We start from the raw sequence: 16,851 nt of genomic DNA, 5'->3' as shown, positions 1-16,851 counted from the left end.
GTAATCCAGCTGCACATATGTAATGCTTCTGATCTTTGTCCTTTTTGGAGGTACTTCAGCTGAGTCTCTTTGCGATGATGTTGTATCTGTCCTCACTGTGCTCTGTGAGAAGCTCCAGGCTGTCATAAAGTGAGTTATTTCAGTTTATAGTTTGAATTTATTACCTGAAGATTGGGAGTTTCACTGATACCTGTGATTGTACTGTTGTAGTTTTGGAATTATGGAGCAAAACTGTGCTTAAATGAAGTGTTTATTAAAGGAAGTATTGTTCAACATGCATTAATTTAACCCTCACTTGAGATAAGAAGCTAATTTGCCTTCTTTATGCACTGTTCAGCTTTAAAGGCCTTCCAGTAAATCTAATCCATATGTAACTTCCATTTCTTTTCTGCCTCGAAAGCAATGATTGTAGAGAGAACAATCACAAGAGACATGGAAAACCATAAAAGAAATAATATGCAGAATGAATTAATATGTCCTCCTTAGAAAGGTGGCATTCATCCAATTGAAATAATTTGCATTACGAAAGGGTTCCTTAAATTTAGAAATATCATATAATTTACCTACTTGGAAATGCATGAGCCTAATTTTTAAAATGCGGTTATTATGGCCAGTAATAGGGCATTACACTGAGTCTCTTGTTGGCTAGTACTGTAGGAGTAAATACTTATGAGTTAAAAATTACTTTCTGTGGCATTCTAGCATAGCTTGAGTAATGGTCTACTAAGAAGATAAAAAAGCCGTGTTAGAGGTGGAAACCCTACTAAAGGCAATGCAAACATTATACAGCAGTTATTAAAAAAAATAAAATAGAAATATAACAAGCTAAAAATAATTTGAATGTTTTAAGGGAAAAACAAGTTCTCACTTGACAACATTGTTTCTATATCACTAAAATACTACTTAACTTGCTACCACGGCCAGCTGCAAATCACCTGAGTGTTAGCAAAAAAAATGATCTGAAACTATTTTTTTGAAACATACCATAATGTTGTCTCTCTGGTTGGCTTGCATGTCTCTGAAAATTGCCTCTGATGAGTTCAGGGAAATGGGAGATACACAAAACAAGCATATATCAATACTTCCTTTTTTATATTCTACCATTTTCAGGAACCCTATGGCTTAGGAACTATCAGAGCCAAAGACAGCAGACATCTTTGTGTGCAGTTCTATAGACTTTCCTCCCATGGGTGTCTCTAATTACAAGATTTGAAAGGGAAAAGTGCCTTACTTAGCGTTATTTAATCAGTGTCAGCATTTGGGAAAACAAAAACATGTTTCTGAATCTCCTGAAGGAACATTTATAATTTTTTTTAGTTGTATGCCTAATTACAGGACAATAAGAAATCTTGAAAGGTGTATACTAACAATAGGAAGTGGCCAAACCAGCTGAAAGATTAATTCTTTGTATCAAATATTGCCCACGTGTGATGATATATACAACTATCATCTGATAAGTATTGTCCACCAAATGATGACTTTGAATTGCTGATTATGAAATACCAAAACTACCTGACAAAATCACTATAAGTCTTTTTAAAATTATTTGCAATCCCAGCTCCTCGTGAGACTGTACTGAATTAGAACAGACTGAGGCACACTGTAGACAAAGTACAATGCAGAATTCAGAGGACTTAAAAGTACTCACTGATCCACGATTTACTGCATGCTTGTAAATATGTACCTAGACTGTTAGGATCTCTAATTATGAGCAAAGCATAGTAAGGAATTCTGACTGAATCTGAGGAAAATAAATACAATTAGGATGGCTTATTAAAGAACTAACTCTGCGAATGAAAAGCCTTTATTTCTTTCAAGGCCAGTTTCAGCATCTCCTTCAAAACATTTTGTTGCCAGCACCTTAACTTTCGAACCTCCAGGTCATTGAAGAGAGGGTGTAGTGTGCTATACTGCCTGTTCTAATTTCTTAGTCTGAAGATTAGTTGAAGTCGTCCTAAATTTAAAGCCTATTAGAATTTGGTTTTGAGGGAGGCACAGCTGTGAGTGGTGAGAAAGAGTTCAGGGTGGTGATTTTTTTTTTCTTGAGATCACTGGTGACTTTAATGACTCTGGACTTTGCGGCAGCAGTGATATGAACACACCAGCTATGCAGAGGTGTGCAGGAGTCCAATATTAATTTCTTACATGCAGGAAAACAATTTGGTAGTAAGAGGCATCAGTGCAGTCAAGAGTACAGCAATACCCTTTGCATGCCCATACAAGTATCAGCAGCAATATGTTGATGATCTGCATGAAGACGCATTGCAATAGAAGCTATGAGGAAAAAAGGCAGTTGTACATGGAGTATGTACATCTTTCCAAATAGATGCGGAATGTTGTGAGGAAAAGGCAGTTGCCTCTAAAATATATAACCAGCCAACAGTTTTAAACCCTATATAGCGTAGAGTTAGAAATCTAGCTTCAAGCCTCGGGATTCACTGTTTTCAGCATGACATGTGGAACAGGTACTGTTCTGCTTGGGTGGAAGTTCGGCTATGTGAACAAAAGGAATTCAGGCAGTGACGGAAGAGCAGACATTTCTCATTCCTTAATTTCAGTTAAGATAAATCCATTCTTTACTGCTTCCTTCATCTACCATTGTACATCAGAAAATACATTCCTCTAACTCTCATCTCAGACCAAAAAAACAGTGATTTTAAATCCTAGTATTTTTAGGAGTGAAAACCAGTATGTGAATGCAATAGGCATGGGGGAGTCCTTTCATAAGGCAGATGTTAGCCTTGCTTGTCTCCTGAATCCCACGGCTAATTCTAAGAGTAGGTACAAGCATATTGTATGTACAAATGTGGCAATTCCAGGTGTCCACAGGATGTTCTGGGTCTTTCTCATGAAGCTCACTTTGTGTAGGTGGTTTTGACAGAGTAACTGGCAAGGCCCTGAAAGATAACCATGTCATCATGTGACTTTCTGCCTGTAGACACTGACTTTTGACCATGTAGCTGTCACCAAGAAAAGAGAAAAAATAACCAGAAGACAGCAGCCTAAATGCCCTTCAGATTGCCTGAAGAAACTACCCAATAGTCCAAAATCTTCCAGTTGTCTCCTTTTCATAGAATCATAGAATCATAGAATAGTTAGGGTTGGAAAGGACCTCAAGATCATCTAGTTCCAACCCCCCTGCCATGGGCAGGGACATCTCACACTAAACCATCCCACCCAAGGCTTCATCCAACCTGGCCTTGAACACTTTCCTCTGTTTAAGGGTTCCTTTCACCTCAATTTTTTAGGTTGAATTTGAATAATTATTTTTGGTTTCTTCTTCCTTTCTTTTCACATAGATTTTACTTTTGTTAAGTAGTGGACCAATGCATGTGGTCAGTACAACATAAATAGGATGATAAAGGTGATCATACCATTGTAAATCTGTAGGAAAGAAGCAAATTAAATCACTGCTGTAGATTGTGATATAATTTTCAAGTGAACTAATGTAGTTATTTTAGAAAATTAAATAATCTGTACTTAAATGTGACATGAATGGCATCTTTTCTCTTTGCCAGTGACAATCGGCAACTTCAGCTCCTTTACTTGGAGTGCATCCTCTCCATGTTAAACAGCTCCTCTCCCAGCATGCACCAGCACAAAGGATTCACTGATCTAATATGGTGAGTACATCTGAAGACTAATGCAAATACTCAGCTGGTAAGTATAAAAGGACCTTCTCCCCCAGCCATACAAACTTGTAATAAATCTTCAGATGTGAGCAGACCTTGCTGTTAATCAGCTATCAGTTTGTCCTGTGCCTCATATAAGACTGGTTAGAACCTCATGCTCAGCTAGCACATTAAATCCCTGTATGAATTATCACTGTAATGAAATCTAATGTATTTAGCCAAAACAGAAAACCTCTTACGCTTTCTGTAATAGTTTGGATTTGTGTGTGGCATTAAACACACATGTATCCTGTTTACTGTAGAAGGGTGCTGTAGAGATTCTTACTAGTCCGATGCAGTAATACAGGAAGATAAGCAAAATTAATGCTAGATGGTGTGCTGATGACCAGAAATGTTTATAACCTGCATCGTGTTAAGGGCTGAGGCAAAATGGTCTTCCTAGTACTTCTACTTTATTAAGAAATTCTTTTTTCAATACCCTTCGTCAGAAAGGCCTGATGTCTTTAGTGTTCATATCTACCTCTAAATTGTTTGATACCATCAGCTCAAAGCGCCTGAAATAATCCTTGTCCCTCTTTTCGTTTTCAGTAGTGCTTTTTTTGATAACATATAGATAATTAAGTAACAGTAATAAAGCAAGAATGTAACTAATCTGCAGGTAGTCCATGGCCGTCCTGTGACCTTGGCAGGTGATTGTGTTAAGTAAAGATATACGTGACAGTTAATGGCAAATGTGGTTTTTTTGCTTTTATCCTGTAATTTTTGAAATGGAAGTATTTGACTTGGGCTCAGTTTTAAGTATGCAACATGTAGAGGCACCTGTAACTTCCCTTGCTGTCAGGAAAATCAGTGGCTGCTGGACTAGAAAGTTTTCAGGTTGGTAACACTTGGCAGTGTTGCACAGGGACCCTGTACTGAGGCCCCTGGAAGCACCTAATGTAAAAGCAGAATTCTCTCTTTCATTGCAAACTCATTTCATAGAATCATAGAATCACAGAATCACAGAATCACAGAATCCCAAGGGTTGGAAGGGACCTAATAGTTAGGGTTGGAAAGGACCTTTAGGATCATCCAGTTCCACCCCCCCTGCCATGGGCAGGGACCCCTTACACTAAACCATCCCACACAAGGCTCTGTCCAACCTGGCCTTGAACACCGCCAGGGATGGAGCATTCACAACTTCCCTGGGCAACCCATTCCAGTGCCTCACCACCCTAACAGAAAAGAATTTCTGCCTTATATCCAAAACTTCCCCTGTTTAAGTTTTAACCCATTACCCCTTGTCCTATCACTACAGTCCCTAATGAAGAGTCCATCTCCAGTACTGGAAGGCTCCTGTGAGGTCTCCATGCAGCCTTCCCTTCTCCAGGCTGAATAGCCCCAGCTTTCTCAGCCTGTCTTCATACGGGAGGTGCTCCAGTCCCCTGATCATCCTCATGGCCCTCCTCTGGACTTGTTTCCAACAGTTCCATGTCCTTTTTATGTTGAGGACACCAGAACTGCACACAATACTCCAGGTGAGGTCTCACGAGAGCAGAGTAGAGGGGCAGGATCACCTCCTTCGACCTGCTGGTCATGCTGCTTTTGATGCAGCCCAGGATACGGTTGGCTTTCTGGGCTGCAAGCGCACACTGCTGGCTTACGTTCAGTTTCTTATCGACGAACACCCCCCAGTCCTTCTCCGCAGGGCTGCTCTTAATCTCTTTTCTGCCCAACCTGTAGCTGTGCCTGGGATTGCTCCGACCCAGGTGTAGGACCTTGCGCTTCTCATGGTTAAACTTCCTAAGGTTGGCATCAGCCCACCTCACAAGCGTGTCGAGGTCCTTCTGGATGGCATCCCTTCCCTCCAGCATATCAACCAAACTACACAGCTTGGTGTCATCGGCAAACTTGCTGAGGGCACACTCAATCCCACTGTTGATGTCACCGACAAAGATGTTGAACAAGACCGGTCCCAGCACCAGTCCCTGAGGGACACCACTCATTACTGGTTTCTGTCTGAACATTGAGCCATTGACCACAACTCTTTGCATGCAGCCATCCAGCCAGTTCTTTATCCACCGAGTGGTCCACCTATCAAATTGATGTCTCTCCAATTTAGAGACAAGGATGTTGTGTGGGACAGTGTTGAACGCTTTGCACAAGTCCAGGTAGATGACATCAACTGCTCTATCCCTGGCAATCAGTTCTGTAGCCCCATCATAGAAGGCCACCAAATTGGTCAGGCAGGATTTCCTCTTAGCGAAGCCATGCTGGCTGTCACCAAGCACTTTGTTGGTTTTCATGTGCCTTAGCATGCCTTCCAGGAGAATGTGCTCCAAGATTTTGCCAGGCATAGAGGTGAGACTGGTCTGTAATTCCCTGGGACGTCCATTTTCCCCTTCTTGAAAATGGGGGTTATATTTCCCTTTTTCCAGTCATCGGGAACTTCACCTGACTGCCATGATTTTTCAAATATGATGGGCAGTGATGATTTCAGATGATTCTGCCCTTGAATATCACCCAGCCATTTGATTATGCTTATGTGTCTGTGGGGCTATTCCGTAAGCAAGGTCGCTGAAATAAACTTCGTTAAAAGAAAACACTTCCTGTTTTATTTTAAATTTACATCATTTTGATGATCCACTGCATGCTGCAAATCTACAGATGTTTATATCTGTAACTATGTATCATGAGGGCAAGCTATAAGGGGCAGGACTTATTAACCTGCCAAGGAATATGCATCCTCCAGCTACATGCTTAAGATGAAGTGGGGATAAAAAATGGTACTAGGAAGACTTGACACAGCGTAAACTGCAAGCATCATTTTGAATACATGGAAGTAAAACTACACAGTAATCCATTAGCTGTCTAGTGAAGCTGTGAATCAGACTGACAACTGTTTTTGTTCTTTAAGGAGGTGTTACCTGCATGCATACAACTTTCTGGCTGGCACTCTGTAGTCAGTTCTCAACAGAAGATGAAGAAGGAAGCAGAAAGGAAGATTAAGCTCTGTTCTTTTGACAGTGTTCTGTATAGTTTATTACAGAAGCACTTCAGTGGGACAAAGATGTGTGGAGAATGTTGCTGTTGTAACCAGTGATTATACCTGCTTCAAGGGAGCCACATTTCTTACACAGTGGATTGATATGTTCTGAAGTGTACCTCATGGGAGAAAGAAATAAGCAGACTCAAACTTATAGTTATCTGATGTCTGATTAAAAGCTGTGTTTCCTTCTGTGACTTCAGGAAGCCAAGCTGTTTCAGCAAACACATTAAGAGAAACAATGGAAGTTCTGTACTGCATAAAAATCTTGAGAAAATAAGATGTACTTATCTATGAAGATATGTTACTTTTTATGCTGAATCATTACTTGTCATTGGATACTTGCTCTAGCCACCAACTTGTACCTCTGAAGCATGTGGGTGAAAATCAGGTTTGGGACTGCATTTTCATGCAGCACTTTGCTTTTTTAATTAGGGTGTTGTAGGTTGAAGTAAAACGTCAAGTGCGTGAGTGCAAAGCTGAACAGCTAATGGAGCAAAATGCTGAGCTGGTTTTGGCTCTGGTTCCACAGGAAGAGTGATCTACTGCTATGGAATCGCTAAACTTGAGTGTTCATGCAGAATGACAGTTGAAGGAAGGACAGTGTTTTTAGTGTATAGTGGCTGAAGAGAAGTTGCAGTGCTTTGAGTTACTGTAGAGATCTTTATGTTCTCAAAAGCCAGCAAAACAGAGAGGGTGCTTATTAAAATACGTGCATGTTCAGTTCTGTGGTGGAACATCAGGTCTTCTAGTTAACACAGACTGGTTTGGGATTTCTTCTAAGATCCCAAGGTGGACTGAAGAAGAAACACTTAGCAATGAAAACTAGCATTTCTATCTTGTGATAGGTTGCAGTAAAGGAAAGAGGCAGCCATGATACCCTGTAAATGACAGTGCTGTCATTTGCGCCATGAATTTGCAAAATCAGTACAATGTTTATAAAGCACCCAAAAATATTTCCATATGTACTAGCATTCTGGTGCTTAGGAGGTGAAAAAAAGCCTGGCGTAATTTGTTATTCTATCTAACCACTGCTGTTGACTGATCATTAAAGCAAGAGTGTGTATCTTGTTTAACCATGGGCTATTTTCAATCTCTTCCTATGAGATTATTTCTTTCCAGTTACCATCTGCTGTTTTTCTCTTTCTCAGGAAGCAACTGTGTCCAGCCCTAGTAGTAATCCTGGGAAATCCTATCCATGACAAAACTATCACCTCTGCCCACAGCAGCATCTGCCTTGAGGCTGATTCTCCTTCCTCAGGGATCTCTGATCATGGACGGGGTTCAGGTTGTTCCTCCACAGCACCTGCCCTTAGTGGGCCTGTTGCACGAACCATATATTATATTGCAGCAGAACTGGTTCGACTGGTGGGGTCAGTGGAATCCATGAAGCCTGTGCTGCAGTCTCTCTATCACCGGATGTTGCTTTACCCACCACCTCAGCACCGAGTAGAAGCCATCAAAATTATGAAAGAGGTAGGATAATCACACATGCAAATCCAGACGTGTAAAGCAAAATGTTTGTTTAATAGTAAATGTTGCTGATGTGTGCATACCAGTCCGTTCTATACCTTAGCACTAGGGATGTTGAAATCACCTTTTCTGAGCAAAGCTATTGCATCGAAGCCCTTCTGACATGCAAAGCCATAATAGCTATATTTGTCTCCATGATGCAAGCTGCTATGGCAACTCTGTCAGTGTTCGTGTTGTGGTACTGCATGGAGCAGATCTTATAATTGAGTCTAGACTGCTCTTTTGGGTGAGATGCAGTATAGTGAACCAGTTCTCAACTTTGTTGGCATCTTTCCTCACTCTCTGCTCTTGCTAGAAGGAGACATTCATCCTCACAGTGTAGTATTCCAGGCATTGAAGTGAATATATGCTTTGATTGCATGCCAGGTTTTTTAAATACGGTTTCCTTGAGCTTTATTAGAATAACCAGAAGGAGCTGCCAATGTCTTAAGCAGCAATGTCAAGACCTCTTCTGGCCTCCCGCCCACTGCCTCTGACAGCAGTAGACTGGAGCACTGTGAGACTTCTTTGAGCAGCAGCTGAAATCATGGCTGCTTCTATTTCACATGTGCGGCTTTCTTCTCATGGTGTGAAACACAAGGCAACTTACATAATTTGGAGGAACAGTGGTCTCTTACATGATTTTAGTTCTAGCTTGTGCATACCAAGGCTGGTCTGAGCCTGAAGATGTCTCCTAACACCACACAGCCACACACTGGGTTGTTGTCTGAACTGACAGTCACCCTGGCACATGTTGTCCTCTAATTTTAAATGATAGGAAGATGAAAAATGAAGTTTTAGGAAAAGCTCAGTCTAATGCTGTTTCCTGAAGGACATATCTGTTGCCTCTTTCTGCTCATTAATATGGGCTTGTTGGTAAAGCCTTCTTGTATTTCCTGGCAGGCATTACCAGGATGCCAGCCAGCAGGTTGAGTCAGAAGGAATCGCTGCAGGATTCCATCATTTTGTAATTGAGTGACTGAAGGGAAAGGCTCCCTTTGGTATATAATACAATGCAAGATACTAGCTTTATATTTAGGCATTAAAATTGCCTTGTGCAGTATCAATCGAAATATATATAGTAAAAAATGTAAGGCACTGGAGAACATTCTACTGGTGATTCTTGTTGAATATTCTGTGCTTCTCTATCTGCTTTTCTGCCTATAAAGAGAGGAAAGGTAGCTTTCAGAAGGAGAATGTCAGTGTGCTGTTTTCCTTTGCTGTGAGAAGTTACAGTACTGCTACCTTGGGATCCAGGGCTTGATAGAACTATGACTCATTTGTTGTATTTAAATAATGCTTAGATAATCCTCTAGTAACTTCTGTTCCATTTCTTTTCAGATACTTGGCAGTCCTCGACAACTTTGTGATTTAGCAGGGCCCTGCTCTTCTGAGTCAGAATCCAGGAAGAGGTCTATTTCTAAAAGGAAGTCCCATCTGGATCTTCTCAAGCTGTATGCTTTGTTTCCTCCTTTAGCCTCTTCTCTCTTAAACCTATGCACACAGGACACTTACACAGTTGTATCTTCAGAAGCATGCCAAAATACGAGCCAGGGTAATCTCCCTGGTTTAAATAAGCTGTGAAAGTGGAAGAAGGGTTTGTTGTCAGTCTGGGCCTGTTTGTAAGATAGATAGGTAGATAACTGCCTTCTAGAGTTTGGCAAAATATCCAGATATGTTGGTTTACAGTTGGAAATTCTTGGGTTTGGGTCCCTAACTTTGCAATGACAGTTTAAACATTGTCAGGTTGAGCAAGAAGGATTCTCAGTTATGATCTTTGGATCATATTTTGTAGTAAAATAATTTTCAGGACACAGATTTAAATTTAGCTTCAGCTAGGTGTTGAAGGGTTTTTTTTCAGTGTAAGTGCTTGTCTGCAAGGGAAAACATGCTGTGCATGCTGATAAAATGCACGGTAACTGTTTCCCTGGTTGGCACTCCCTTTACAGAATGGCTGTGTCCACCTGGGAGACTTAATAACTCATTTTAATGCTAGTTGTCTTTCTCAGGAGTGTCTTACAGGATAATTTTGCTTCTTTTTTTCCCTGGTTATGGTTATGGAGGGATGGTGTTGGATAATAGTGATGTGTTCACTACATGTGCTGTATCACTGAAATAAACTCTATTTAATCGTAGTATCATGGATGGGATGACAGAAGCATGCATCAAAGGTGGTATTGAAGCATGTTATGCTTCAGTGTCCTGTGTCTTTGCCCTGCTTGGAGCATTGGATGAGCTGAGCCAAGGGAGGGGTCTTAGTGAAGAGCAAATCCAGCTGCTGCTTCGTCGCTTAGAAGAATTGAAGGATGGGACCGAGACGAGCAGAGACTCCATGGAGATCAATGATGCTGACTTCAGGTGGCAGAGGCGCATCCTGTCCTCAGAAAATCCTGCCTGGGAATCAGCAAATGAGAAAAGTCCTGATATTAGCATTAGTGTTACCACAGACACTGGTCAGACCACTTTGGAAGGGGATATGGGACAGACAACTCCAGAGGATAATCCAGGAAGTCAAAAAAACTCACTGCCATCTCCAGCTGCACGTGAAAGCAGAGAGATTCATTATAGAGAACCAGAATCAGAAATCATTGACCAGCCAGATGTTGTTCAGAGAAGCCACACCATAGTCTATCCAGATATAACTAACTTCTTATCAGTTGATTCCAAGACCCGGTCATATGGATCCAGATACAGTGAAAGTAACTTCAGTGTAGATGACCAAGACCTCTCTAGGACTGAATTTGATTCATGTGATCAGTATTCCATGGCAGCAGAGAAGGACTCGGGCAGGTCAGATGTCTCAGACATAGGCTCTGACAATTGCTCCCTGGCTGATGAGGAGCAGACACCACGGGATTGTCCAGGACACAGGTCCCTACGTACTGCTGCTCTGTCTCTGAAATTGCTGAAAAACCAAGAAGCAGACCAGCACAGTGCACAGCTGTTTATCCAGTCACTTGAAGCTCTTCTTCCTCGGCTTATATCTCTTCCCAGCATAGAGGAGGTGGATGGAGCACTTCAGAGCTTTTCTTCAACATTCTGCTCAGGTTTGCAAGCAAATATTTACTGTCTAACCAGCATGCACACTGTGACAGCACTGTACACAGATTCTTGTGTAGGATTTTATCTTCAGAGAATACATGCAGAATAAGGAGGCTTGTGCACCACAAAGCACATTCCTCCACAGCAGCACACTTCATTTAGGGCAAAGCAAATGGAATATGCAGGTACTGATTCAAAGGGAGGTCAGTCCATTGACTCTCAACAGGCTCTGGATTATGTCCACAGTCAACAGAGAAATGGAATTTTCTGTATTAAGATACCTCTTTACAGGTTTGTAAAGATCTGTTGAGAAGATTTGCACGTGATGTCATTAAAGAGAGGCTGGGCCCTCACCTATTTTGAAAGAGTTTTAAGTAGCTTAGTACATCACTATATTGATATTAGTAATGCCAGCCTTGCAAAGAAGGTGATAAAAATTCCACAGCAGTAAGCTCTTGAAAGGATAAGAGGAACAACTCTCTTCTTCACTCTTTTGTTTTTCTTAATACTGCTATTCAATATAACAGGAAATGCAAAGCTCAAAGTCTAGACCAAGTGAAAAGTAATTAAAAATCTTACCTTTTAAGAGATTAAATTCCTGCAATTCTTTCAGGGTTAGAACCTTTGAGATATTGATTTGGTCAATCATACAGAAAAATGCCATGCAAAGGTTAATTTGTCCTGTTGATAAAATGCGCGTAAGTTTGTGTGTGTGTGTATATATATATATATGTATGTTTAGAATGGTTTATTTTTCCTGACAGTGGCCAAAGTGGAAATGTTTGTTAGAATGTATTTCTCTGTTTCTTTAACTTAATTCACCACAATTGCCTTTCCTGTTGCTCTCTCCTAATCATTGCTTCATTCATTTGTGCTCTCTCACACACATTAAACTCATACAGAGTAAGAAAAGATGCCTCCCATCATCATACAGCATAATTTAGATATGAAGCTGAGTGAATAAGCTAATATTCTTGACACCTTGTCTAAATACTGCCCTAATAAGCCCTAAATCAGGAAGATGGTAGATAACATTCTTAAGAAAGACTGGCCATCTTATATCACAGAAAGGAGAGATCTTGAAGAGGGCATTCATATTCATTACATTCCTAATTGAGGTACTCAAAAGCATCCTTTCTGCCACAAGGAATTTCTTTTTCCTGAAAAAGATCAATCTTGAGGTTATGACAAAAAAACAGAATTCTAGTTCAAACTTTAGTGCACCTGTTCCCTCATCTATGAATGAGTATACTGCTTCTTTTCTCTTTTGCTTGTCAAATCCTAAAACATTCTAAAGGAATGTTTTAAAGGATTGGAATAGGTAGACCTAGCAGACTTCTAGATCTTAAGACTAAACCTGGCTTTTGTTGTCACTCACTATGACTAATACAGTAAGAAAGGTGAAAGACTGTAACTCAATTTCTGCATTAAGTGGATAATTTCTGGTTTGTACATCTCTCTCAAAAAGATACCTAGTCTTGTGCCTAGGCTTGAGTTGAGAAAGACCTTTCACTTTCCTAAAAAGGCCACCCGTGGCTAAATCTGTACTTCAAAATGTTTCCAGTATGATTTGGTGAAATATTCTCTAGAAGATGTCACTCCATAAGGAATCATGGAAAAATACAGTAGCAAGTTACTGTTTTAACATAGCTAGGAAGAGGTGTCCTGGTGTTTTAATAGAGCTGTGGCTGTTAGGGTTGTAATTTTATGCTCTTACAAGATGTGTGTAGTTCGTGTTTCAGCTGGACACCTGGAATGAGTTTCAATCCAGCTGAAACAGTCCTTTAACTTGTACCTCAGATATTAAGCTAAAGGTAAGGGCTTGTGTTCCTGTGTAGGTGAGAGAAGCCTGAGTCTGAAGACCTGTAGGGAGAGACTTGCTAACGTTGAAACACATGCCTGGGGGAAGGAGCTCCCCCTGGAGAGTTTCGAGTTACCAGTCTGATCTGCAGATGCAGGCAACGTTTGAGTCCTTACTTCAGGACTCCTTTATTATCACCAACAGAGTAAGGCATAAATTAGAGAATGAAGTTAGAGAAACTGGTCATATTCATTTTATGTACAATATTTATTCATCTATAATTCCTGAAGAATACATTAGGAAGTTTGAGTATTGGTTGAGACTGAGTGTATAAAAGAGACAGGTGCAGTTCTGAGAGCAGTCAGAAGCTGTATTTTTGTGTTTCTGAGAGACCTTATTTAACTTGCTTTGTTTAATTTTTCAAATTTTCTTACAATTTGCGGGGGGATGGGAATACATTAGCTACAATTTAGTAGTCTTTCCTACAAATTAGGTCCTTAAATAGTATTTTAATGTGATTATATTTTCACAGGATTGAAAGGTGATGAAAGGAGGTAGGACTTTGAGGCACTAGCATGGGAGTATAAGCATGGAAAAAGTGATGTCAGCTAAGCAGAGCTGTAGTGAAATTAAGATTTGGAAGTCACTTGGTTAAAAGCCTTCCTAATCTACAGTTTTCGTCTTTCCTCAGAAAGTTCCTTCTTGTTGCTAGATAAAACCAATGCCAAAGAATTTCTTAGTGACACTGGAGTGTGATGTCTGTCTAAAAAAATACAGTATTTTCTAAAAAGTCTCAACATTATCTTGACTTGCACAAAGCATCAAGTTTGCATTTTTTCAGAATCTCCTTTACCTGGCCAATTTCAATGAACTGTTGTCTCTGTTAAGACAGTGTGCTAACCTCATCGTTTATTATAGCTGGCAGATTTTTGTAATTGATATAGAATATAATCAGTATTCTCTTAATTCAGACATAACTATTCTCATGAACTGCAGTGTCAAGGGATTAATTCAAAAACTGTGTGCCGTGTGTGAATAATCATAGCAAACATTTTTAATACCTCCTTTCAGTTTTGATTCCATAGCTTTGCGCAGCAAGGTTTTTATGTTGGTAAGCATCATTGCAAGTTTACATATTATCCAATCTGCTTTTCAGATCTCAGCATCTCTTAAATGTAGCTGTTTATCATCCCATATGTTAGAGGAAATTAGGCACTGTATTTTTCCCAAATGCTTTTGGGTGCTCAAATACATACCCACTACGCAATAGCCACTTTTATGTGCAGTTGTACACCTTCCTTTTTAATTGTAGTCTTGGATAGGAGGTTGCACACATTTTTAAATATTTTAATACAAAATAAAGTGGGCTGCTTTTTTTTTTTTCTTTTATATACCTCCCTGCCTTGAAGTTTTTATTACTCTAGCAGATTCTAGTCCTCAAGGTGGATATTTGAGAGATGAAACATCAAATGAATTCTAGCTACATCAATATCATGATCCTCCATCCAACAAAGTATTAATATGCATCTTTGCCTGCAGTGGTGAAGGAGTTACTGGAGCTACTCACAGGCTACTTACAAGCACGTAGCTGCAGTTTTGGTACTAGGTAAAGTTTCTCTGTCAACATTTACCATAAGAAATCTATCTGAAGCACATGCCAGCCCATCTGGGTATGGTTTGTGGCCAGCCCTATCACCCCTCTTCCACAAAGGTTGCTCCTTGAACAGCTATTCATTGTTTAGACCCACCCTGGAACAGTTACTCTCTTTCTAAATCCGCCCTCAAACAGTTACTCACCTTATCCACGCCCCCAAAGTGACGACAGTGGAAAGTCCGAGAAGGCAGCAGCACAGAGCTTTCAAACCCTCACGAGGCAAGAAAAACATTTGCTTCTTTTCTGTGTTTGGATTTTTATTTACTTTTTGGGGTTTTTTTTATGTTAATGGTTTGTTGTATTCTGTTGAAGAAGAGACATGAGCTTTATGATGGGAGGAATATATTCACAGTAAACCACTGCAGCAGCTGACAAATGACGCAGCTTTGCTTCACCATGTAACTAACCTTGGAAGCTGTTTTTTTCTTTTGTTGTTTCATTTCAAATGTTCCTCTAGGATAAAGCTTATTCCTTAATCTTCCTTAATTGACATTGTATGAATGGGTTTCACAGTTGATGTGAAACCCATGAAATATTGTGGGTGATGTGGGGGTCTAGTATTTCTAGGTGTTTTCGTGGCTCAAGCTACAGATCATGGACATTCAGTTAGGTATTGCTCATACTTGGTTTATGTTTTTCTACAGCTAACTCAAAGGAAAATGTATGTGCTGTCCATCCTACCTGGGAAGAAGGAATTGGACCACTGGCCATGGTTCTAGGCTATCATTTCATACAAATAGTATTTTCAGGAATACTGAGTGCTTACAGGTGGCTTATTGTCTGACAGAGCTGCAAGTGCTCAGCTATCTAGAAAGCAGGTCTTGTATGAACTAAACAGGGGTTGGAGTTGTAATGAGTTCCAGCCAGCTTGGCCCCAAATATTTATTCACATACCTGGAGAGGCCATGGAGAGAATGATGATTACAGCCTGATTCTGCAAGGTGCTGAGCACTCCAGTCTCCATCCAACAACTCACTTAGCTAAGGCAGATTTACTGGGGGGTTAAAAGAGCTGTCACCCTCATTAGCACCATTTGGTGCAATGTATGCTCAGTTAAGTACTGCAGGCTTTGCCTCTGCTTGTTCCCACCTCACCTTTCCAGTTATCATTGCAGATATATCTTGCCCTTTGCTTTGTACCTGGCAGTCATCCTAATGAATGCTGGTGCTCCTTGTGTATTTCAAATTTAGCATGTTGCATTGCTGGACTGTGACTGGAGTGTTCAGTTTGCCTTTTGCAGCACTGTGTTCTAGATGGATTACTTATTTTTCTATCCCCTGTTCTAGTACATTTAGTAGAGTAATTTCTACTGATGATTCATTAACTGTTCTAGCAATCTATTGCTGCTGAAATGCTAGGGTTGGTTTCTGATCTTTTTTTCCAGGCAAAATCTGTGTAAAATGTGAGAGCTCACATGGTGTTTTTATTAGGTATGCTGCACTCACCAGGATTTGAGGGAAACCTAAATTTCAGCTTCCAGACTCTGATGAATGCAGACAGTCTCTACATGGTCTCACATTACACTCTGCTGCTCAACCTAAAATTGGTCAACTCTGATTACTACAGGAAGAAACCTGCCCAAGCCCCTGTGTTGCTGGTGAGTTGGAGAATATGGGGAAACTGTTAAAAATCCCAAAATTTGTTTTGCTTCTTTTCACATAAAACAGCCCACCCAGAAAACCTTCAGGCGTCTTGCTAAGTGGAGAAATAATAATTGCAAATGAAGTGTTCTCCAAGATGCTTATGAATCTTGAATGATAAATGTCATGCATCTGAATTACACAGCTTCTCTAAAATTTGGGGGGAGGGAGGAAAGGGGAAAATGAGTGCTGCTTTACAGATTTTCATCAAAGTAGCAGTCATTTTGATGGACACTCTGTCTTCAGATCTTCATTAGCATCATGTGATACAGCAAGCATTGTTTGTGCACATTATCACAGGGCATACTTTTACCTGGCAACTACTTTTGAGCATAATGACAAATTTGTTGCTTAATACTCGATATGTATTTACACGTGTTGTGGTTTAAGCCCATCCGGTAACTCAGAACCACGCAGCTGATCTCTCACTCCCCCCCATTCTTCTTCCCCGTACTCCCGGAGGGATGGGGAGGAGAATCGAAAGAATGTAACTCCCGCGGGTTGAGATAAGAGCAGTCCAGTAACTAAGGTATAACACAACCCAC

At 40.4% G+C, this 16,851-nt stretch overlaps 1 protein-coding gene across 1 annotated transcript in view; it reads left to right on the top strand.

Moving 5' to 3' along the window:
* ARFGEF3 (ARFGEF family member 3) overlaps positions 1 to 16,851 on the top strand; it is a 93,608-nt gene that overhangs the window by 39,447 nt on the left and 37,310 nt on the right. Inside the window, exons 8-13 of the mRNA XM_065680745.1 lie at positions 51 to 129; positions 3,519 to 3,623; positions 7,809 to 8,133; positions 9,511 to 9,623; positions 10,306 to 11,216; positions 16,097 to 16,263. Coding sequence (XP_065536817.1) covers positions 51 to 129; positions 3,519 to 3,623; positions 7,809 to 8,133; positions 9,511 to 9,623; positions 10,306 to 11,216; positions 16,097 to 16,263 — 1,700 coding nt within the window. The remainder of the gene's footprint in view (positions 1 to 50; positions 130 to 3,518; positions 3,624 to 7,808; positions 8,134 to 9,510; positions 9,624 to 10,305; positions 11,217 to 16,096; positions 16,264 to 16,851) is intronic.

This window comes from Lathamus discolor, chromosome 5, assembly GCF_037157495.1.
Source record: "Lathamus discolor isolate bLatDis1 chromosome 5, bLatDis1.hap1, whole genome shotgun sequence".
In the NCBI taxonomy this organism is placed as follows: domain Eukaryota; kingdom Metazoa; phylum Chordata; class Aves; order Psittaciformes; family Psittacidae; genus Lathamus; species Lathamus discolor.
Note: the sequence above shows the minus strand (reverse complement) of the source record. Positions and strands in the feature narration are given on the sequence as shown.